Source organism: Rhincodon typus, chromosome 21 (assembly GCF_021869965.1).
Source record: "Rhincodon typus isolate 14 chromosome 21, sRhiTyp1.1, whole genome shotgun sequence".
Classification (NCBI taxonomy): Eukaryota; Metazoa; Chordata; class Chondrichthyes; order Orectolobiformes; family Rhincodontidae; genus Rhincodon; species Rhincodon typus.
Window position 1 is genome coordinate 25,810,173 of NC_063352.1, and position 16,912 is coordinate 25,827,084.

The 16,912-nt window shown below is 41.3% G+C and overlaps 1 protein-coding gene across 1 annotated transcript in view; it reads left to right on the forward strand.

Moving 5' to 3' along the window:
- Nucleotides 1–1,161: 1,161 nt before the first annotated feature.
- LOC109920205 (protein kinase C beta type-like) overlaps nt 1,162–16,912 on the forward strand; it is a 169,358-nt gene continuing 153,607 nt past the window's right edge. Inside the window, exons 1-2 of the mRNA XM_048609705.1 lie at nt 1,162–1,450; nt 1,556–1,587. Of these exons, the coding sequence (XP_048465662.1) occupies nt 1,287–1,450; nt 1,556–1,587 (196 nt within the window). The 5' untranslated portion in view covers nt 1,162–1,286. The remainder of the gene's footprint in view (nt 1,451–1,555; nt 1,588–16,912) is intronic.

A 16,912-nucleotide genomic window follows, 5' to 3' on the forward strand; every position in this document is an offset into this window, starting at 1 on the left:
CGGGTCACCCTGGTTTTCCAAACAAATCTGTTCAGAGAGTCATTGATTTGTAAAGAATCGCGGAAAAGATTCAGACAATGTAGATTCTCAGCAGAACGTGCGAAATGAATTTTCCAAACCTGCAGGACAGCGGAGTGCTGTGAGCCCGCAGTCCCCCTGGCTGTGCTCTCAGACTCCTCACTGAAACCCCTCTATAGTCCAGCTCCAGTCTCCCTTTACCTCTGCGCGGATATTGCGCTGATTTTGTGCTCTAAATTCATAATAATTCGTTTGGGGGATTTTTTTTAGCACACTTTCCGACTGCGCCCACGGAGGAAACCGCCGGGCCTTATGTTAGTTAGGTAAAGGGAATGAATAAATACACACGTTTCAAGGAATGAGCTAGAAAAGCGAATAAAGGAAGCAGCTCCAGTGTGAAGAAAGAGAATAGGACATAATTAAGGGAGGGCGGGGGGTCTGATATTTCCACAGCGGGGGTCATAAACCTTGCTGCCAGGAGCTCTCACAATGAACCTCCTCAGCTCTATGTCGACGTTGGAAATAAGAAATAACATACGGCAAGGTGGTTTCTAGCCTTGAGTCACATGCCAAAGTTGGCGGGTGGTCACTGCAAATGCATGAAATATCACCCTGACGGGGTGTACGGTGCCCTCAGCCTCACCGCTGTTTCGCTAAAGCAATTCCATGGTTTTATCTCCTCTCCTCGGGCCCTTTTGACAGTCAGTCAATCATCAGAAAACAAGAGTCTGTCTCCGAACTGCCACTTCTTCAGAGATCGGAAAATGGAAGAACGCCGCAAGAAGATTACTTGGCGCTCAATCTCACCGCCTGCTGCCACTAATAAGATCTTAAAGATGTACCATTTCCTTCGGGGCTGTGACTGGGGGATGAGAAACTGTCTGCATGAGCTACTTGTTGAGGGCTTTGCAATAATTGGGGGCGGGGGGTGGTTGTTCAGCTCCTACCAGGTTGCTGCTTTCAGGGTTTATAGAATAGATCCGAGACCGGCAGAGACACTATATGTGTGTGTGTGCGCGCCTTTGGGAGAGCGGCTTGCTAACACTGCTTATGTAAATAGACAGCGAGAGGCTTGAATTTGGAAGAGGCGGAGCATCCTGACGTGGTGCTGGTGTGAAGCAGACGTAGCCTGGGCTTCTCACTGTGCCGCTCGCTCTCTACCCGTTTGGCTCACACCAACAACAACACAGGTAAGGCAGCGCCGAGTCGCTGCTTTTTGTTTTGCGGGCTGCTGTTTGCTGGTGCAGCCTTGGAGCGGGTGCTGAAGGATGTCTGACAATGTGTATGCGATGGAGGGCGAGGAAAACACCATTCGCTTCGCCCGCAAAGGTGCCCTAAGGCAGAAAAACGTTCACGAAGTCAAGGACCATAAATTCATCGCTCGCTTCTTCAAGCAACCCACATTCTGCAGCCACTGCACTGACTTTATCTGGTGAGAGAGCATAGCCTCGTCCATAAGCAAACTAGAGCACTGCTTGACATGCAATGCACATCTTCAAATGTCATTAATGGTCATTGTTTGTCTTTGTTTTAACAGGGGATTCGGAAAGCAGGGATTCCAGTGTCAAGGTGGGTGTTCCCTCGGGTACAGTAGCAACAGTGTCTTTAAGTGTCAGCCTGGAGTATTTACAGAGTCCTGAGCTCAGGACAGTATCTGCAGCAGTGTCTATAAGAGTTTACTTGTGGCGCTCCTGTAATGCTCTATGTGAAGATTAAGCGGGGTGCAGTCAGAATCACCTCCGTTAAATGTGAATAATTTGCTAACTTGTTATACTGGTCTGATAGTGCCCACTTAATCTAACAGCTGCGATCGTAATTGGAAAGTGTACAATGAGGCGCAACGCCGCTTAGTTGTTTAATATCAAGTGCAAAGCCTTTTCTACAAATCAGTAATTAGACGAACTGGAGTGGTGCTCTGTTGTATTTTTTTATTGCATTTTCGTTAACACAGCCGGATGCAGGTGCCATCCTTCACAGCAATTTTCCGAACCTACCAGGTTGAGCCTCGTGTAAGCAAAAAGGCGACCAGTTTATCAATGACTTTTAACAATATCATTTGAACATCATCCTCCTAGTTTCACTTCTAATAAGACAGCGTTACAAAATGTCCATATGTTTGACGTTCTCTCTTTCTATGATGCTCCCTTTTTAAATTCGTCCTGAACTTGTTTCCTATCAGCGCGCCTCAATTAAAATTGTATCCACTTTTTTTTCTGTTTCTTCAGATTTTAATTTTATTTATCGTCTTGCCACAATTTTTTTTCAAAAGGCAACTGCTGAATCAGATGGTTTTTCCTTTTTGGAACAACGTGCAACTTTTCTTTTGCGAGGTTAGCGTCTTAAAGCCATTCCTAACCCCACCCTTTCCTGCCTTTAAGCGGAAGCACTGAACCTCTGTGTATATGTGTGTGTGTGTGTAACAAAAATAGAAAAGTTAGTTTCGGCTTTAACATGTTGAAGAGCAGTGCTATCAGCAGATGGTGGTACTGTGAATGGCAGACTGACAGGTTGTTTCACAGATTACCATATAAGAAACAGCACCTAAGGAAACCGTACTGTTGTTCCCGCACATCCCACGTGTGGTTTGGGTTCGTTGGCAAATCTGGCCCTTTCAATCTATTTCACACATTATCTGTTTCCCAGTCCTGAGGAGAGGCATTCCAATCTGATTGAAGTGATGGTTGGTGAGTGTACAGATTACACCTGCTCCCTGCTGCTCTGAGCTTACTAGAGATTTTTTTTGACGACTAGATTCACCCTGTGCAGTGGGTTGCACAGATGCGGTCTGTACTGGATAGAAGGGGAGATTATTTGAGTAGTCGTGACTCTTCAGGATGAAGCTCAACCCCTACATCACAATCCCAGTGCTGTAATTCAGTAGAACATACCCAAGCGTTTCTAAATCAGCCCTGAAGCTTTCCACAGGTTTGATATTTTCAGTTGAAATAGAAGGAAGAAGCAAGCCAGCTCCGTGCCCAGCTTATTGACAGCAACTGTCATCAGTTGATATTCGCCAACTAGGAAATCTGACTTGCATTTTGTGATTGCTATGTTGCTGTCCAAACTTCGAATTCTATGTTGCCTTTCATAATCTCAGGACATCATAAGTGTTGTACAGCTACTGTGGAGTTGTCCACAGCAAACTCCCCAAAAAACATTATAATGGTGAGATAATCTATTTCTGTGATGATTGGGGGATAAATATTGACCAGGACTCAGGGAGAACTCAGTCCCCTGCTCTTTGGAATAGTGCAATAGGATCTGTATGTTCCCTTGTAAAGGCTAATGGGACATCAGTTTAAGATCTCTTAAACATGGCACACCTTCACAAGTGCTCATGAGTGTCAGCCTCAGTTTTTGTCCTCGGGTCTGTGGAGTGGAATTTAGTCTAACTCAGAGGCAGGAGTTCTCCTCCCTGAGTCTTGGCCGACTGCATTAAAATTGAAGTATTCTACATTGTCTACATTGTTGCTGGGTTACTTTAGATTGGCATTAATGTCCAATAGCGTCTTCAAATGGGTGATGGTAGGGAGAACGGGAATTCCACAGTTTCTTTAGAAAGATAACACCAGCGTGTATTTTTTGAAGTTCAAGCTCGTTAAAAGATTTGCAAGTGGAGATTTCTCCATCTGTTTCAGCAGATTCTGACTGTGAGTGAGTGATGTCATGGTGCTGTGCATTTGTATATGCTTCACAGACACAGTGTGAACAGACGCACAGTGGTTTTGTTTATAAAATATTGACATTTTCTTCCCTTTAGAACTCTAAAATGGCATGGATCAAATAGCAATTTGTATTCTCCTCTGGCCACACAATCTTGGGAGTTTTATTTTCACTCACATTAGATTGATGGGAGTCAAATGCTGCCATTTGAAGATTCCTATCGTTATGTGCGCTCAGGAATAATTCTTCAGAATGAGAATTGACACTGGGACAGGAGTAGGCCATTAGGCTCCTTGGGCTTGCTGCACTATTCAGTGCAATCATAATTGATTTGCTGCTTGAGCTCCACATACCTGCCCCATTTTCACATCCTTTAGTTTCCAAAAATTTCTGTCCATAATATGCGTAATGACTGAGCGTCACAACTTTTTAGGGTAGAAAATTGCAAAGATTCCTAACCTTTTGGGTAAACAAAACTCTCCCTCCTTTCTTGATCCTACATGTCTAATCCATTATTCTGAGTTTATGAGCAAACCTCCCCCTCCCTGTTCGGAATGATCCAGTTCAGGGAAGGATTCCTTCTGAATTTCTCTGAATCTCTTCCTCCCCAAAAATAACAAGTACAGCCTTTTAAGAGATGAACATTTGTATACTGTACTCCAGTTATGACGCCACAAGACCATTCATATTTGCAGTAAGATTTTCTGACTGTCTTAGTCCCGTTTGCAATAAAGGTTATTATGATCAGTGTACGATGATACACAGGTCCCACTGAATACCAAACTTTTGCTGTCATTTTCATTTAAATAATTCAATTTCTTTCCTACATTTTTCCTTTCAAAGTGAATAATTTCACACTTCTCCACATCACGTTCCAACTGCCATGCTTTTACTCACTCGCTTAACCTGTCTATATTTCTTGCAGGCTCTTTGCATCCTCCTCACAGCTTATTTTCCCACCTACCTTGTATTGTAGCAAACTTGATATATCACACTCAATCCCCTTATCTGTGTCATTGATGTAGATAATATCCTGAGACCTAAGTACTTAGGTCTCAGTGCTTAGCTAGTTAAAGCCTGCTGAGCTGAACAACACTTGTTTCTTCCTATCATTTTCTGTTTTTTAACCAATGTTCAATGTCACTAATATATAATGCTTGTCTGCAAGGCCTAATTTTGTGCAATAACTTGCTGCATGGCACATTATCGAGTGCTTTTTTGAAAATACAACACACTGCGTTCACTGGTTCACCTTATTTGTGCTGCTAATGAAAACTACAAACAATTTCAGCAGATTTGTCAAATAATTTCTTTCATAAATTCGTGCTTCCACGAAACTGATTCTCCAGTGCTGTGCCTCTGTGGTCAAATAATAGATTCTCCAGGCTATTCATGTCAAGCTAACTAGCACGTAGTTTTCCTTCCCTCTCTACCTGCTATAACTGCATGTTAATTAAAACTTAGCTAAACAACTTTAATCTTGTGCACTAATTTTAATTCAAAACATTCATTGTGAGAATAGAGTGGAGATGAGTTAGGCTAGTTGCTAATTATGATGAAGTTTTGATCCTTGTATTTAAGGAATGTTTGAGCAGGATATTGAGCCCTTTAAGCCTGTCCTCTCATTCATTGAAATCATGGTTGATCTGTGATCTAATCCCAGACGGTTTTGTTCCATATCCCTTAATGTGTGTGCTTTACAAAAATCTGTTACATTCGGTTCAGAATTAATAATTGACGTAACATCAACAGCCATTTTACCAAGAGAATTTTAAATTTCTTGTGTGAGGCAAGGTTTCTTAACTTCATTCCTCAAAGCTTTGAATCGAAGTGTTAGGTAGTTTCCCCTAGTTCTAAACTTCTCAACCAATGTTTTGCTAGTCATTAATGAAAATCATTGTTACTAAGATAATGAAATTCCTTGTCAAATCAGAAAAGCCTCCAAACACTTCATGTACAAAAGGTTATTTTTGAAGTGCAATCGCTGTTAATGTACACACACAGCCAATTGCACACAGCAACCGTGCACAAACAGCAATGAGATAAATAATCATTGTTTGATGTTAATTGCAGACACATGGAGAACTTCCTGTTCTTTATCAAGCAGTGATGTGAGATCTTTAACAGGCAATGGAGAAGCTTGTTAACACTCACTTTTGCCAGCTCATCCAAAGGCATCCTTCAATATTACATTGCATTGTCAGTTTATTATTTGAAGACACCAGATGGGTTCTTGTGTCTTCAATCTTCTGACATGCAATTAACCGAAACAAACTTCCCCCATTCTGGCTATTTCACTTACTATGGTATAAAGTCTAACTGCACAGATACATCAAAACTCTTTACCTAAAATATGAAATTTATAGAACAAAAGGGTACATTACTGACAGAAAACTTCAATATTGATAGAATGATCTCATAGAATTACTGGAAGGCTGTCAGATTTTTCAACTCAGGCTCCTTTATTTCAAATCTCTTTTCCTTTTTAATTCCTTTTTAAATATTTCTTGTCTCACCTTAAAAATATACCTCTTAGTTTTGAACACCCCACCCTAGGGTAAAGACTCTTATCATTCACCTACTCTGCACCCCTCATGATTTTATAAACCTCTATAAGGTCACCCCTCAACCTCCCATGCTCCAGTGAAAAATGTCCCAATCTTTCCAGTCTATTTTTATATCTCAAAGCTTCCATTCCTGGGAGCATCCTGGTAAATATTTTCTGAACCCTCTCCAGTTTAATAATATCCTTCCTAATACAGGGTGATCAGAACTGCACACAGTACTCCAGAAGAGGCCTCACCAATGATGTCCCAAGTCCTGTACTCAAAGGTCTGAGCAATGAAGGCAAGTGTGCTAAATGCCTTCTTAACCACCCTGCCTACCTGTGAAAAAAATTTCAAAGAATTATGAACCTGAAACTCTAGGTCTCTCTGTTTGACAACACTACCCAGGGCCCTACCATCAATTGTATACGTCCTGTCCTTGTTTGTTTTACCAAAATGCAATACCTCGTGTTTATTCAAATTAAATTCCATCTACCACTCCTCAGCCCGTTGACCCAATTGATCAAGATCTCTTAGTAACTTTAGATAACCTTCCCCACTGTCCACAATATAGCCAATTTTGGTGTCATCTGCAAACTTAGTCCTATACTTTCATCTAAATGACAGACAAAAAGTAGTTAGCACTGCTGCCCCACAGCGCTAGGGACCCGGGTTCGAGTCCACCCTCAGGCGACTTTCTGCATGGAGTTTGCACAATATCCCTGTGTCTGCATGAGTTTCCTCCGGGTACTCTGGTTTCCTCCCACAGTCCAAAGATGTGCAGGCTAGGTGGATTGGCCATGCTAAATTTCCCATTGTGTTCAGGGATGTGTAGATTAGGTGGGTCATAGGGGCTGGGTCTAGGTGGGTTGCTCTGAGGATTGGTGTGCACTTGTTGGGCAGAAGGGCCTGTTTCCACACTGTAGGGATTCTATAAAACAAAAGTGCGCCAAACAAAAGGGAGGACATGATTGAGGTGTATAAAATTATGAGGGGTTTGGATAGGGTGAGTATGGAGTAGTTGTTTCCCTCGATTGAGGGGTCAGTCACGAAGAGGAATAGTTTTAGGGTAAGGGACAGGAGATTCAGATGGGATTTGGGTAAAAATGCTTTCACTCAGCGGGTGGTGCGAATCTGGAATGCACTGCCTGGGAAGGTAGTGGAGGCTGGAAACCGTACAACCTTTGAAAAGAATTTGGATGAGTACTTCAAATATACCATTCAAGGATATGGGACAAGTGCAGGAAATTGGGATTAGCGCGCTTTTAGTAATAGCTGTGTTAATGCAGACTCGATGGGCTGAAGGGCCTTTTCTGTGCTTTATGAATCCATGAATAGACCCAATACCAATCCCTGTGGAACACTGCTGGTCACAGACCTCCAGGCTGGAAAACAACCCGCTACCACTACCATAAAGCCAATTTTGTATCCAGTTGGCAAGTTACCCTGAATCCCATGTGATCTAACTTTACTAATTAGTGTATCAATCAGAACCTTGTCAAAGGCTTCACTAAAGTCCAAGTAAACAACAGCTACTGCTTTGCCCTCACCAATCTTTTTGGATCCTTCATTAAAAACCTCAATTAAATTTGCGAAACACAATTTTCCTTACACAAAGCCATGTTGACTATTCCTAATCAATGCTTGCCTCTCCACATGCATGCAAATCCCACCTTTCGGAATCACCTCCAACAACTTACCCACCTCCGATATCAGATCCACAGGTCTATAGTTTCCAGGCTTCTCCTTACAGCCTTTCTTAAACAATGGCACAACATTAGTCACCCTCCAGTCCTCTGGTACTTCACCTGATGATACAAATATTTCTGCTTGGGGGCCCTGCAATTACCTCCCAAACTTCCTGCAATGTCCTGGCTAGGATACACTTGATCAGGTCTTGGAGATTTACCTGTCTCCAGATTTCCTAAGACCTCCAACACTTCCTCTTCTGTAATGTCAACATCAATATTTATTTCCCTGAGGCTGTGCCCAAACTTCCTCTGGGGCGTCATGATAGTGCAGCAGGTGCACATTAGTAACAGCCTTGCAGAGGGGATGGAGGGTGAGTCTGGATTTGAATGGTACGCTCACAATTAAAGGGAGAGCCTTTGTTTCAACTACGCGGAGAGCCAGGAGGAATTTATGTTTGTTTTCCAGGTACAGAACAGAATTTTGGTCATAACCTGATAAGGAGTAGTTCTTTTAAATTGCTATCCTTTTAGTGAGGATTCTGTGATGGAAAATATGATTTTGCTAATGTACTGACATTTGGGCATGTGTAGTGTAAGAGAAGGGGCACCCTGAAAATTCAGGTTAAAGTCTTATTGACCTGCCATATGGTAGCATACTAACTGAACAACAAATCTACTCCAAAACCTTAGAGTAACTGAACCAGAGGAGGAGGTTGAGCAGACATCTCCAGGCTCCAGCTCAGCACATCCGTGCAAAAAACATGATTGAAATCTTTGAAGTAATATTCAGTCTGAAGTGTAAAATGAAACACCCATCTCAGTTGCCTCCTGAGGTTTCCAGCATCAGAGATGTCAGTCTTCAGCCAATTCACTACACTCCATGTCACATGAGGAAACAGATCAATGCACTCGATGTGCAGTTCTAACAAATTCTTTGCTGTGGTACCTGAATTTAATGTGCTGTAGAACTAGTCACAGACCAGACAAGTTGTTCCAATGCAGCTACATCACAGGTGCCTACCCAGCAATGTGGAAAATTACCCAGAAATGATCAGTCTGCAAAAAAAAGGACAAATCAAATTGGATTAATTACCATCCTGTTGGTTGATAATAAATCAAAATAAAGTGAGTAAAGGTGCTATTGAGGGGGTTGTCAGGCAACACTTACTCAGCATTTATGTGCTCACTGCTGAGTTTGAGGCCATTCAAATCCAGATCTCACTGTGTCATGGTCCAAACATTGAACTAAAAAGCTGAATTGCAGAGGTGAGGTGAGACTGACCCATGACAATGAGGCAGCATTTGAGAAGATGTGGCATCAGGGAGTCCTAGAAAAGTTGAAGTTGAAGGGAAACTTTACAGTAGTTGGAATCATACCTAGAACAAAGAAAGATGTTTGTGGTTCTCGGAGACCAATTGTCTTAGCTGTAGGAAATCAGGGAGGAGTTCCTCAGGGTAATATCTGGGCTTAACCATCTTTAACTGCTTTTTCAATGACCTTCTTTTTGTCATGATGTCAGCTAATCGTCTGATGATTACGATCAGCAGTATTTGAAACTTTTCAGATAGTGAAGCAGTCCAAGTCCACATGTCTGTTTTAAAAATGAGCAAGCTTCAGTAACAAGTAAGATCTGCACTACACCAGGTGCAGGCAATGACCATCTTCCCCTGACATTCAATAACATTGTCATTGCTAAATCTCCCCCTGTCCAGTCCTGGGGTTACAAATAACCAGAAACTGATCTGACGGTATATAATACAGCTACCAGAGCAAATCAAAGACTGAGAATACTGAAATAAGTAACCCCTGACTTTCAAGTCTGTCCACTATCTACAAGAAGACATAGAATACTCTCCCACTTGCCAGGATGAGTGCAGCTTCAAGAAGTTCAACCCCGTCCAGGCGAAAACAGTCCGCTGATAGGCACATCATTCACCAAATTAAACGTTCACTTCCTCCACTACTGTTACATTGTAGCAGCAGTGCTTACCATTTGCAAGATGTACTGCAGCAACTCATCAAAGGTCCTTTTGTCACTACCAGCTAAACTCCTGACCACAGAAGAACAAGGGCACCAAGATATGCATGCACAATCCCCCATGCAAGTCACCTACTATCCTGACTGGCTGTTCCTTCACAGTTTCTGGATTGAAATCCTGGAACTGCCTTACTAATAACACTGTGAGTGTAATTGCACCAGATGGACTGCAGCCAAAAAAGTGGCTCACTGTCAACTTCTTCATGCCAATTACGGATGTGTAGCAAACATTGGCCTTGGCTGTAGCACCCATCTCCCAGGTAACAATAAAAAATGGGTATTTTGCTGTTGGCAGTATCAGATACCACTCCACAGTTACTCTCGTACTTCATGCCCACATGTTGCAAGACCTGGACAGCATTCAGGCTTGAGCAGGTAAGTGGCAATTGATGTTCATGCCATACAATGCCAGGCAGTGACAACCTCCAAGGAGATATGTTTTGACCATCTTCTTTTAATATTAAACTGTTATTTCATTGCTGACTCCCGACCATCAGAATCCCAATAAGTAGAAACTTACCATTCAGCTATATAAATATCATGTGACTTCCATTGCTATCCATCTATGAGGCAAAGATGAAGAGTGATGAAAGATTTTCCACTTGCCTGGATGAGTACAACTCTAATAACACTAAAGCTCAGCACTGCTCAAGACAAAGTCACCAACCTGATTGGCACCCCATCCATCACCTTATATGTTCACTGTTTCCACCACTGGTGCTCAGTGGTAGCAATATGTATGATATGCAAGATGTACTGTGGCATCTTACAAACCTATGATCTCTAGGGCTGAGAAGGAGAGGGCAGCAATCATTTGGAAATACCACCTCTGGCAAATTCCCGACAAAGCCACACGGCTTCGTTCACTGTTGCTGGGTAAAACCCTCCCTACTGTAGAAATATCGACGCCACGTGGCCAACAGTGGACAAACAGGCAGTTCACTGCCAGCTTCTCGAGGACTTTTGTGAATGGGCAATAAATGCAGGCCCAGTCAATAATGCACACATCCCAAGAATAAAGCTCAACATACATTGATCGGTGTGCCAACAAATAGCTTCAGCTTCCCGAAGCCAGCGGCACACACAGACCTCAGAGGCTGCATAGCCACAAAGAACTTGCTGGAAACATTGATTGCAGGTCCTCTGCTGGACTCAAACTTTGAACTCATTACCTAATGGCACTGTGGGTGTTCCTATACCATGTGGATTGCAGTCGTTCAACAATGTGTTCACCACCATCTTTTCAAGGGCAGCGAGTGATAGACAACCACTGCTGGTCTAGCATTACTAACTCACTTCCCATCAACAAGACCAAGATGCAGGCATGCTGCAAATGGTGTACAGAGGATTCATGGGGAAGCAGTTTCACAGTTGCCCGGTGAAGATTGGCCAAAACCTTCAAACAACATTTCAACTGAATCAAACTTATTAGATTTTAAAGTGCATTAAGGTAATTTGTGAGTGTACTTGAAATTTTATCTGTTATGGGCAAACAAAGTGTTATCAGAGAGTAAATGTTGTAAAGACCATATTTCCCTTACAAAACTTAAAAGATTGCTATAATGCGAAAATGTCAACAGTCAATGCTTAATAACTGTGCCAGAGATATTGAGGCTGCACTGGTTACATAATGAATATTCAGGAATGAGTTACAAACCAGGATCTAGTTAGGAGGTTTGGTTGGTTCGCACATAGAATTAGGGATACTTGAGATTGGGTTATGTGCGCGATTAACCAAGGAATTTGGATGGTTTACATAACATGCTGCTAGATGATGAAGTACAGGTTGGGATTTAATCAAGCGTTGGAATGATTTGAACATAGAATAACTGGTATCCAGCGATAAGTTATTGAGAGTTAATCATGGAGTTTGAGTGATTTATTCTTGAATAATACCTAGGTGTGAGTTACCAGTTGCAATTTAATCTGGGGTTATGATGTTGTACTGACTGAGAAATAGGTCCATGTGGTTTGTAATTGATTTTTTAATGGAAGAATGAAATTTGTGATTCAGAATTAAATCGATGCATTTTTTTGTTTCATGTACACTCCAAACATTTTTGGAGTCATTCTTATGCTAGAGATGGTTATCAGTTCACAGTTTGTTGAAGCGGGCAGTGGTGTAATCGTATTTATTGAATCATTTGAAGCTGCTGATTCCTGGATTGAAATGTTTCGTGCATGTTACCAGTGAATGCTTATTGCACTTAACTTTACAATAGGAACAAATAATAAAATCATACAGCAAGGCGGAGGCCAGTCAGCTAATCATGTTTGCGTTCCCTGTTTTGAAGAAACTGTCTAATTAATCCCACGGTCCCAACTCTATCCCATTGACTTTCCATGATTCATAGACGATGTCATTCTGAGCTACAGTGTACATTAGTTACTGTGAAACAGTCATGGCTTTAGCTGAAATACTTGCTATCATTTTCCTGTATATATCTGGACTGATAATTTTTAATCAAGAATATGATATTTTATCATACTTAAGCAAAAAACACTTCCATATTTAAGAACCAGCCTGCAATGTAGTCTCACCAGACACTTTTCTATTGTGGACTTCTAATGCAATGGTTTGTTGGCTGTCCTTTTAACTCCAAGACAACATGTGACTGGAACAAAAAAGCGTGAACTCTGTGGTTATTTTTTCTTCCTGCCCTTGCAGTGGGGTTATTCCATTTGCCTTGCACTTTTACAGTTTGTAACCTTGTCTGCTGAGGTTGTTGTGAAACCATCAGCATTATCGGGATAGTACTTCCATGGCTAAAGTGCATCGTTGATGCGTTTCCAATGTAGTCCTCGTAGACTAGCATTTAGCTCAGAAGGGTGTCACATCCACAGTGTTTGTGTATCCTCCCTGTGAGTATTTCATTCAGGTTTTGTACATTATTTTTACACCATCCCTTGGTCTTCAAAGGGTTGAGACATCTCTGCACCTCTGTCAGTGCTGCTTCTGTGAATGTGGGTATTAAACTGTGCGGTTATGTTACCAGTGTTAGATACTTGAAGAAAAATACAAGAATGTGCCAACATCACTATGCAAACTTCAATTCTATAGCTCGGAGAAGAGCTGCCAGCTAAAATGTAATTATAAAGGAAGTGGCAGAAATTCTTTGCTTCCAAATACGTTTAATGGCCATATCGTAAAATATAATGCTAACTCTTGTCTTTCTTTGTTTCCTGGCTGATTCCTGCAGTTTCTACACTGGCAGTTGTTGATAGATTGCTCAACCCACATTGGCAACCTTCATCTGACAGAATCTGTGTTTGAGCACATCTGTGGAAGAAATCCTCTGTCACCAAGCCCTTTTGTTTAGATGTTCTCAGATTTGACAGAGCTTTTTGTTATTTTTCTGGTTGACATGTTGATTATGCCGCCTCTTCGTGTTTCAAAAGCGATTCAGAATTTCTTGTAGAAATAAAAGAAATGTGTGATACCTGTAGTTGTTTCTCGTTATGTAGAAATATTAGAGAAGCTAGGACTATTCTCCTTGGAAAAGAGAAGGTTGAGATGAGATTTAATGGAGGTATGCACAATCATGAGGGAACTGGACAGAGCAGATGGAAAGAAATGGTTCCCATTGTTGGAGGGTCAAGAGACAAAGGTGCAAGATAATCAGTGAAAGAAGAAATGGTGACATTAGCCAAAGCATTTTTTTTTTAAAGCAAAGGTTGCAAGATCTGGAATGCACTGCCTGAGGATGTAGTAGAGGCAGATTCAAAATTCAAAAGGGAATTGGATCATTATCTAATAAGGACAACAAAAATCAAGGCTATGAGAAGAAGTGGGAGAGTGGTAATGGATGAGTGTTTCTTGCAGAGAGCCTGTGCTCATAACAGACCATATGACTATCTCCTGTACTGTAGTCCTGCTATTATACTGTAATGAGTGATTGGACATTCAGGGACATACTATGTCAAAAGTTAGAATTGGGTTCAGATGCCTGCAGTTTAATTTATTGAGCAGTTCTGCCTTGTATTATGTTCCTGTGAACGAATTGACATCAATGTTACAGGGGTTATTCCCCTACTGCTGAGGGAATATTGGGAGTAATCAACATTGCCATAAACTGGTCTGTGTGTCACCTATGGAATTACTTTTCAAATACGTTGGCTAGTTTCAAATTTATGCCCACTCCTATTCCACTCCCTGAACGAATAGATGGATAGAAAGTTTGTTCCAAGCCTACTGCGACTGGAGTTTACTTATTAAAAGCAATACTTGTAAGCCTTCTGGTTTTTTAAAAAATAACTAAAGGCATTAGTACAAAGCAGGCAGAGTCTTTGGAATATTATCCAGACAAGGGGACAATATATAAGAGAGGTCTCATTTAACATGAAACAAAAACAGAAATTGCTGGAAAAGATCAGCAGGTCTGGCAGCATCTGTGGAGAGAAATCAGAGTTAACGGTTCAGGTTGAGTGACCTTTCCTCAGAACTCAGTTCTCAGAATTAAATAAAAGTCGAAAATGCTGGCAGTTTTCCACACGTCATGCAGGATTTGTGGTGCATCAGAACACGGTTCTTACAAAAAAATCAACCTGAAAGATTAAGTCTCCATGATTGATGGAAAAGCGCTTTGAAACATCAGGAGGTCATGAGAAGCGCAGTACAAAATCCAAGTCTTTCTTTTACGTGCTGCCTGACTTGCTGAACATTTCTAGCATTTTCTATTTTTATTTCAGATTTCCAGTTGTTCCAATATTTTGTTTTGATACTAAACTACAATTTTAATCAGTTCTGGAGATGGAGAGAATGTTTTCCATTGTGTTGCATCAAACCACTGAAAGATAAATGGTGCAATCTTATTAACAGTAACATTTGACATTGTTTTCAACTGTAATAGTTTTAGATTGTTGCTTATCAGCGGCAGCCCATTCACCAACAATGAACGCATCTTTCAAAATGGAACTGAATATAAGTTTGAAAGGAAAAGGAAATACAGGACCATAGGGAAAAAGCTGGTGAATGAAACCTTTCAAAGAACTGGTACAGATGTAATGAACCAAACAGTGTCCTTTTGTGCAATATGATTCTATGATCTGTTATGTAAAATCATAGGCTACACTACCTCTGACCTGCTCTCAAACTGGTGTGTGAGTTTAATTTACAGAATTTGGAAAAATTCTGCTCCTCACCAATTAATGTGATATCACTGCACCATGCCGTAGTAATTGCTGCCTGTAAGACTCAGTGAGAATCCTTGAATTAAGAGACAGCAGAAGCTCATTGAGTGGAAAGTCAAGGCTGATTCAGTGATGAAGAGATGCTGCATTGTCAGAGATATTATCTTTCAAATGAGAGAATAGGTCAAGGTCACAACTTATGTTGTCAGGTGGATGTAAAATTGCACTATTTCAAAGAAATAGTGACACGGTCAATATTAAAACCTCAATCAACATAACATAAGCAAGATGTTTTGGTTGGTGTCATTACTGTGTGTCACAGCTTGTTGTGTACAAATTGGTAGTTGCATTCCAACATTGTCTACACTGGTTGTAAAACCAGTATGGACATACTGCAGTTATGAAAGGAGCTGTACAGGGTACAAAATTGGATGATGAACATTATATTGAATGGCAGAGCAGGCTCAATGTTTCCTATGTTACGTAAATGCAATTCTAGTTTTGCAATGACAAGCCTTCTTTCCTTGGAGCTGTCTATTCTAATCCAGTTTCTTCACTTTTTTCCCACATCCCTTTATTGTACCACTTCAAATACTTATCTAATATTTTTAAAAACTGAACCACAAAGCAGAATAAGAGACACAAACGAAATAATCTTCTGATTACTACTTGAGCCACAGGCATTCTCTTATAAGTAAACAAGATTAGAAATATAAATGTGTGGCTGAATGATTAGTGGAAATAAGTTCTGTTTCATCAAGCACTGTCACTGGTGCTGGGAAAGAGAGAGCTGTTCTCTTGGAAACATTGAATATGCTGGCACCAGTCTCCTATTGAATCTTATAACTAGGATTGGAGACAGGACATCAAACTAATTAGTGAGGGAATGGTTCAGTTGAAGGGAAGTTAAAAAAACTCAAACAGAAGTTGGGAGGTTATGTTGTGGCTGTACAGGACATTGGTTAGGCCACTTTTGGATTACTGCGTTCAGTTCTGGTCTCCCTACTATAGGAAAGAAGTTATTAAACTTGAAAGGGTTCAGAAAAGATTTACAAGAATGTTGTCAGGGTTGGAGGCTTGAGCTACAGGGAGAGGCTGAATAGGCTGGGGCTATTTTCCCTGGAGCATCGGAGTCTGAGGGCTGACATTAGGTGTTTATAAAATCATGAGGGGAATTGATAAGATAAATAGCCAAGGTCTTTTTCCCAGGGTAGGGGAGTCCAAAAGTAGAGGGCATAGGTTTAAGGTGAGAGGGGAAAGATATAAAAGGGACATAAGGGACAACATTTTCATGCAAAGGGTGGTGCGTGTATGGATTGAGCTGCCAGAGGAAGTGGTCGAGGCTGGTACAATTACAACATTTAAAAGCCATCTGGATGGGTACATGAATAGGAACATGAATAGGAATATGTACATGATGCCACCCTGTACAGCATCAGGGTAGTCTTAATGGAGAGGAACACCCAGTAGCATGAGCATCCAGGGCTTTGGCTAATGCAGAGTATATATATTCCAAGATAGAGAAGGAAGGTTTGGTGGTCATATTTGGAGTTAGAACGTTCCACCAATTACCTTTACAGTTTCAGTTTGTAATAATAACGCACCACAAATCCCTGTGAGGTCTACTTAAAGAGGACAAGGCAGGGCCGAATTCAGCAGTGGGCACATAATTATAAGTTGAAACACCATCCAGGAGCCAAGGAGCAAATATGGATGCATTGTGGCACCTCCCACTGGCAGCTACATCACTGGTGATGCTGCATCTGGAAGAGTCATGATAACAAGGTGTAGAGCTGGATGCACACAGCAGGCCAAGCAGCATCAG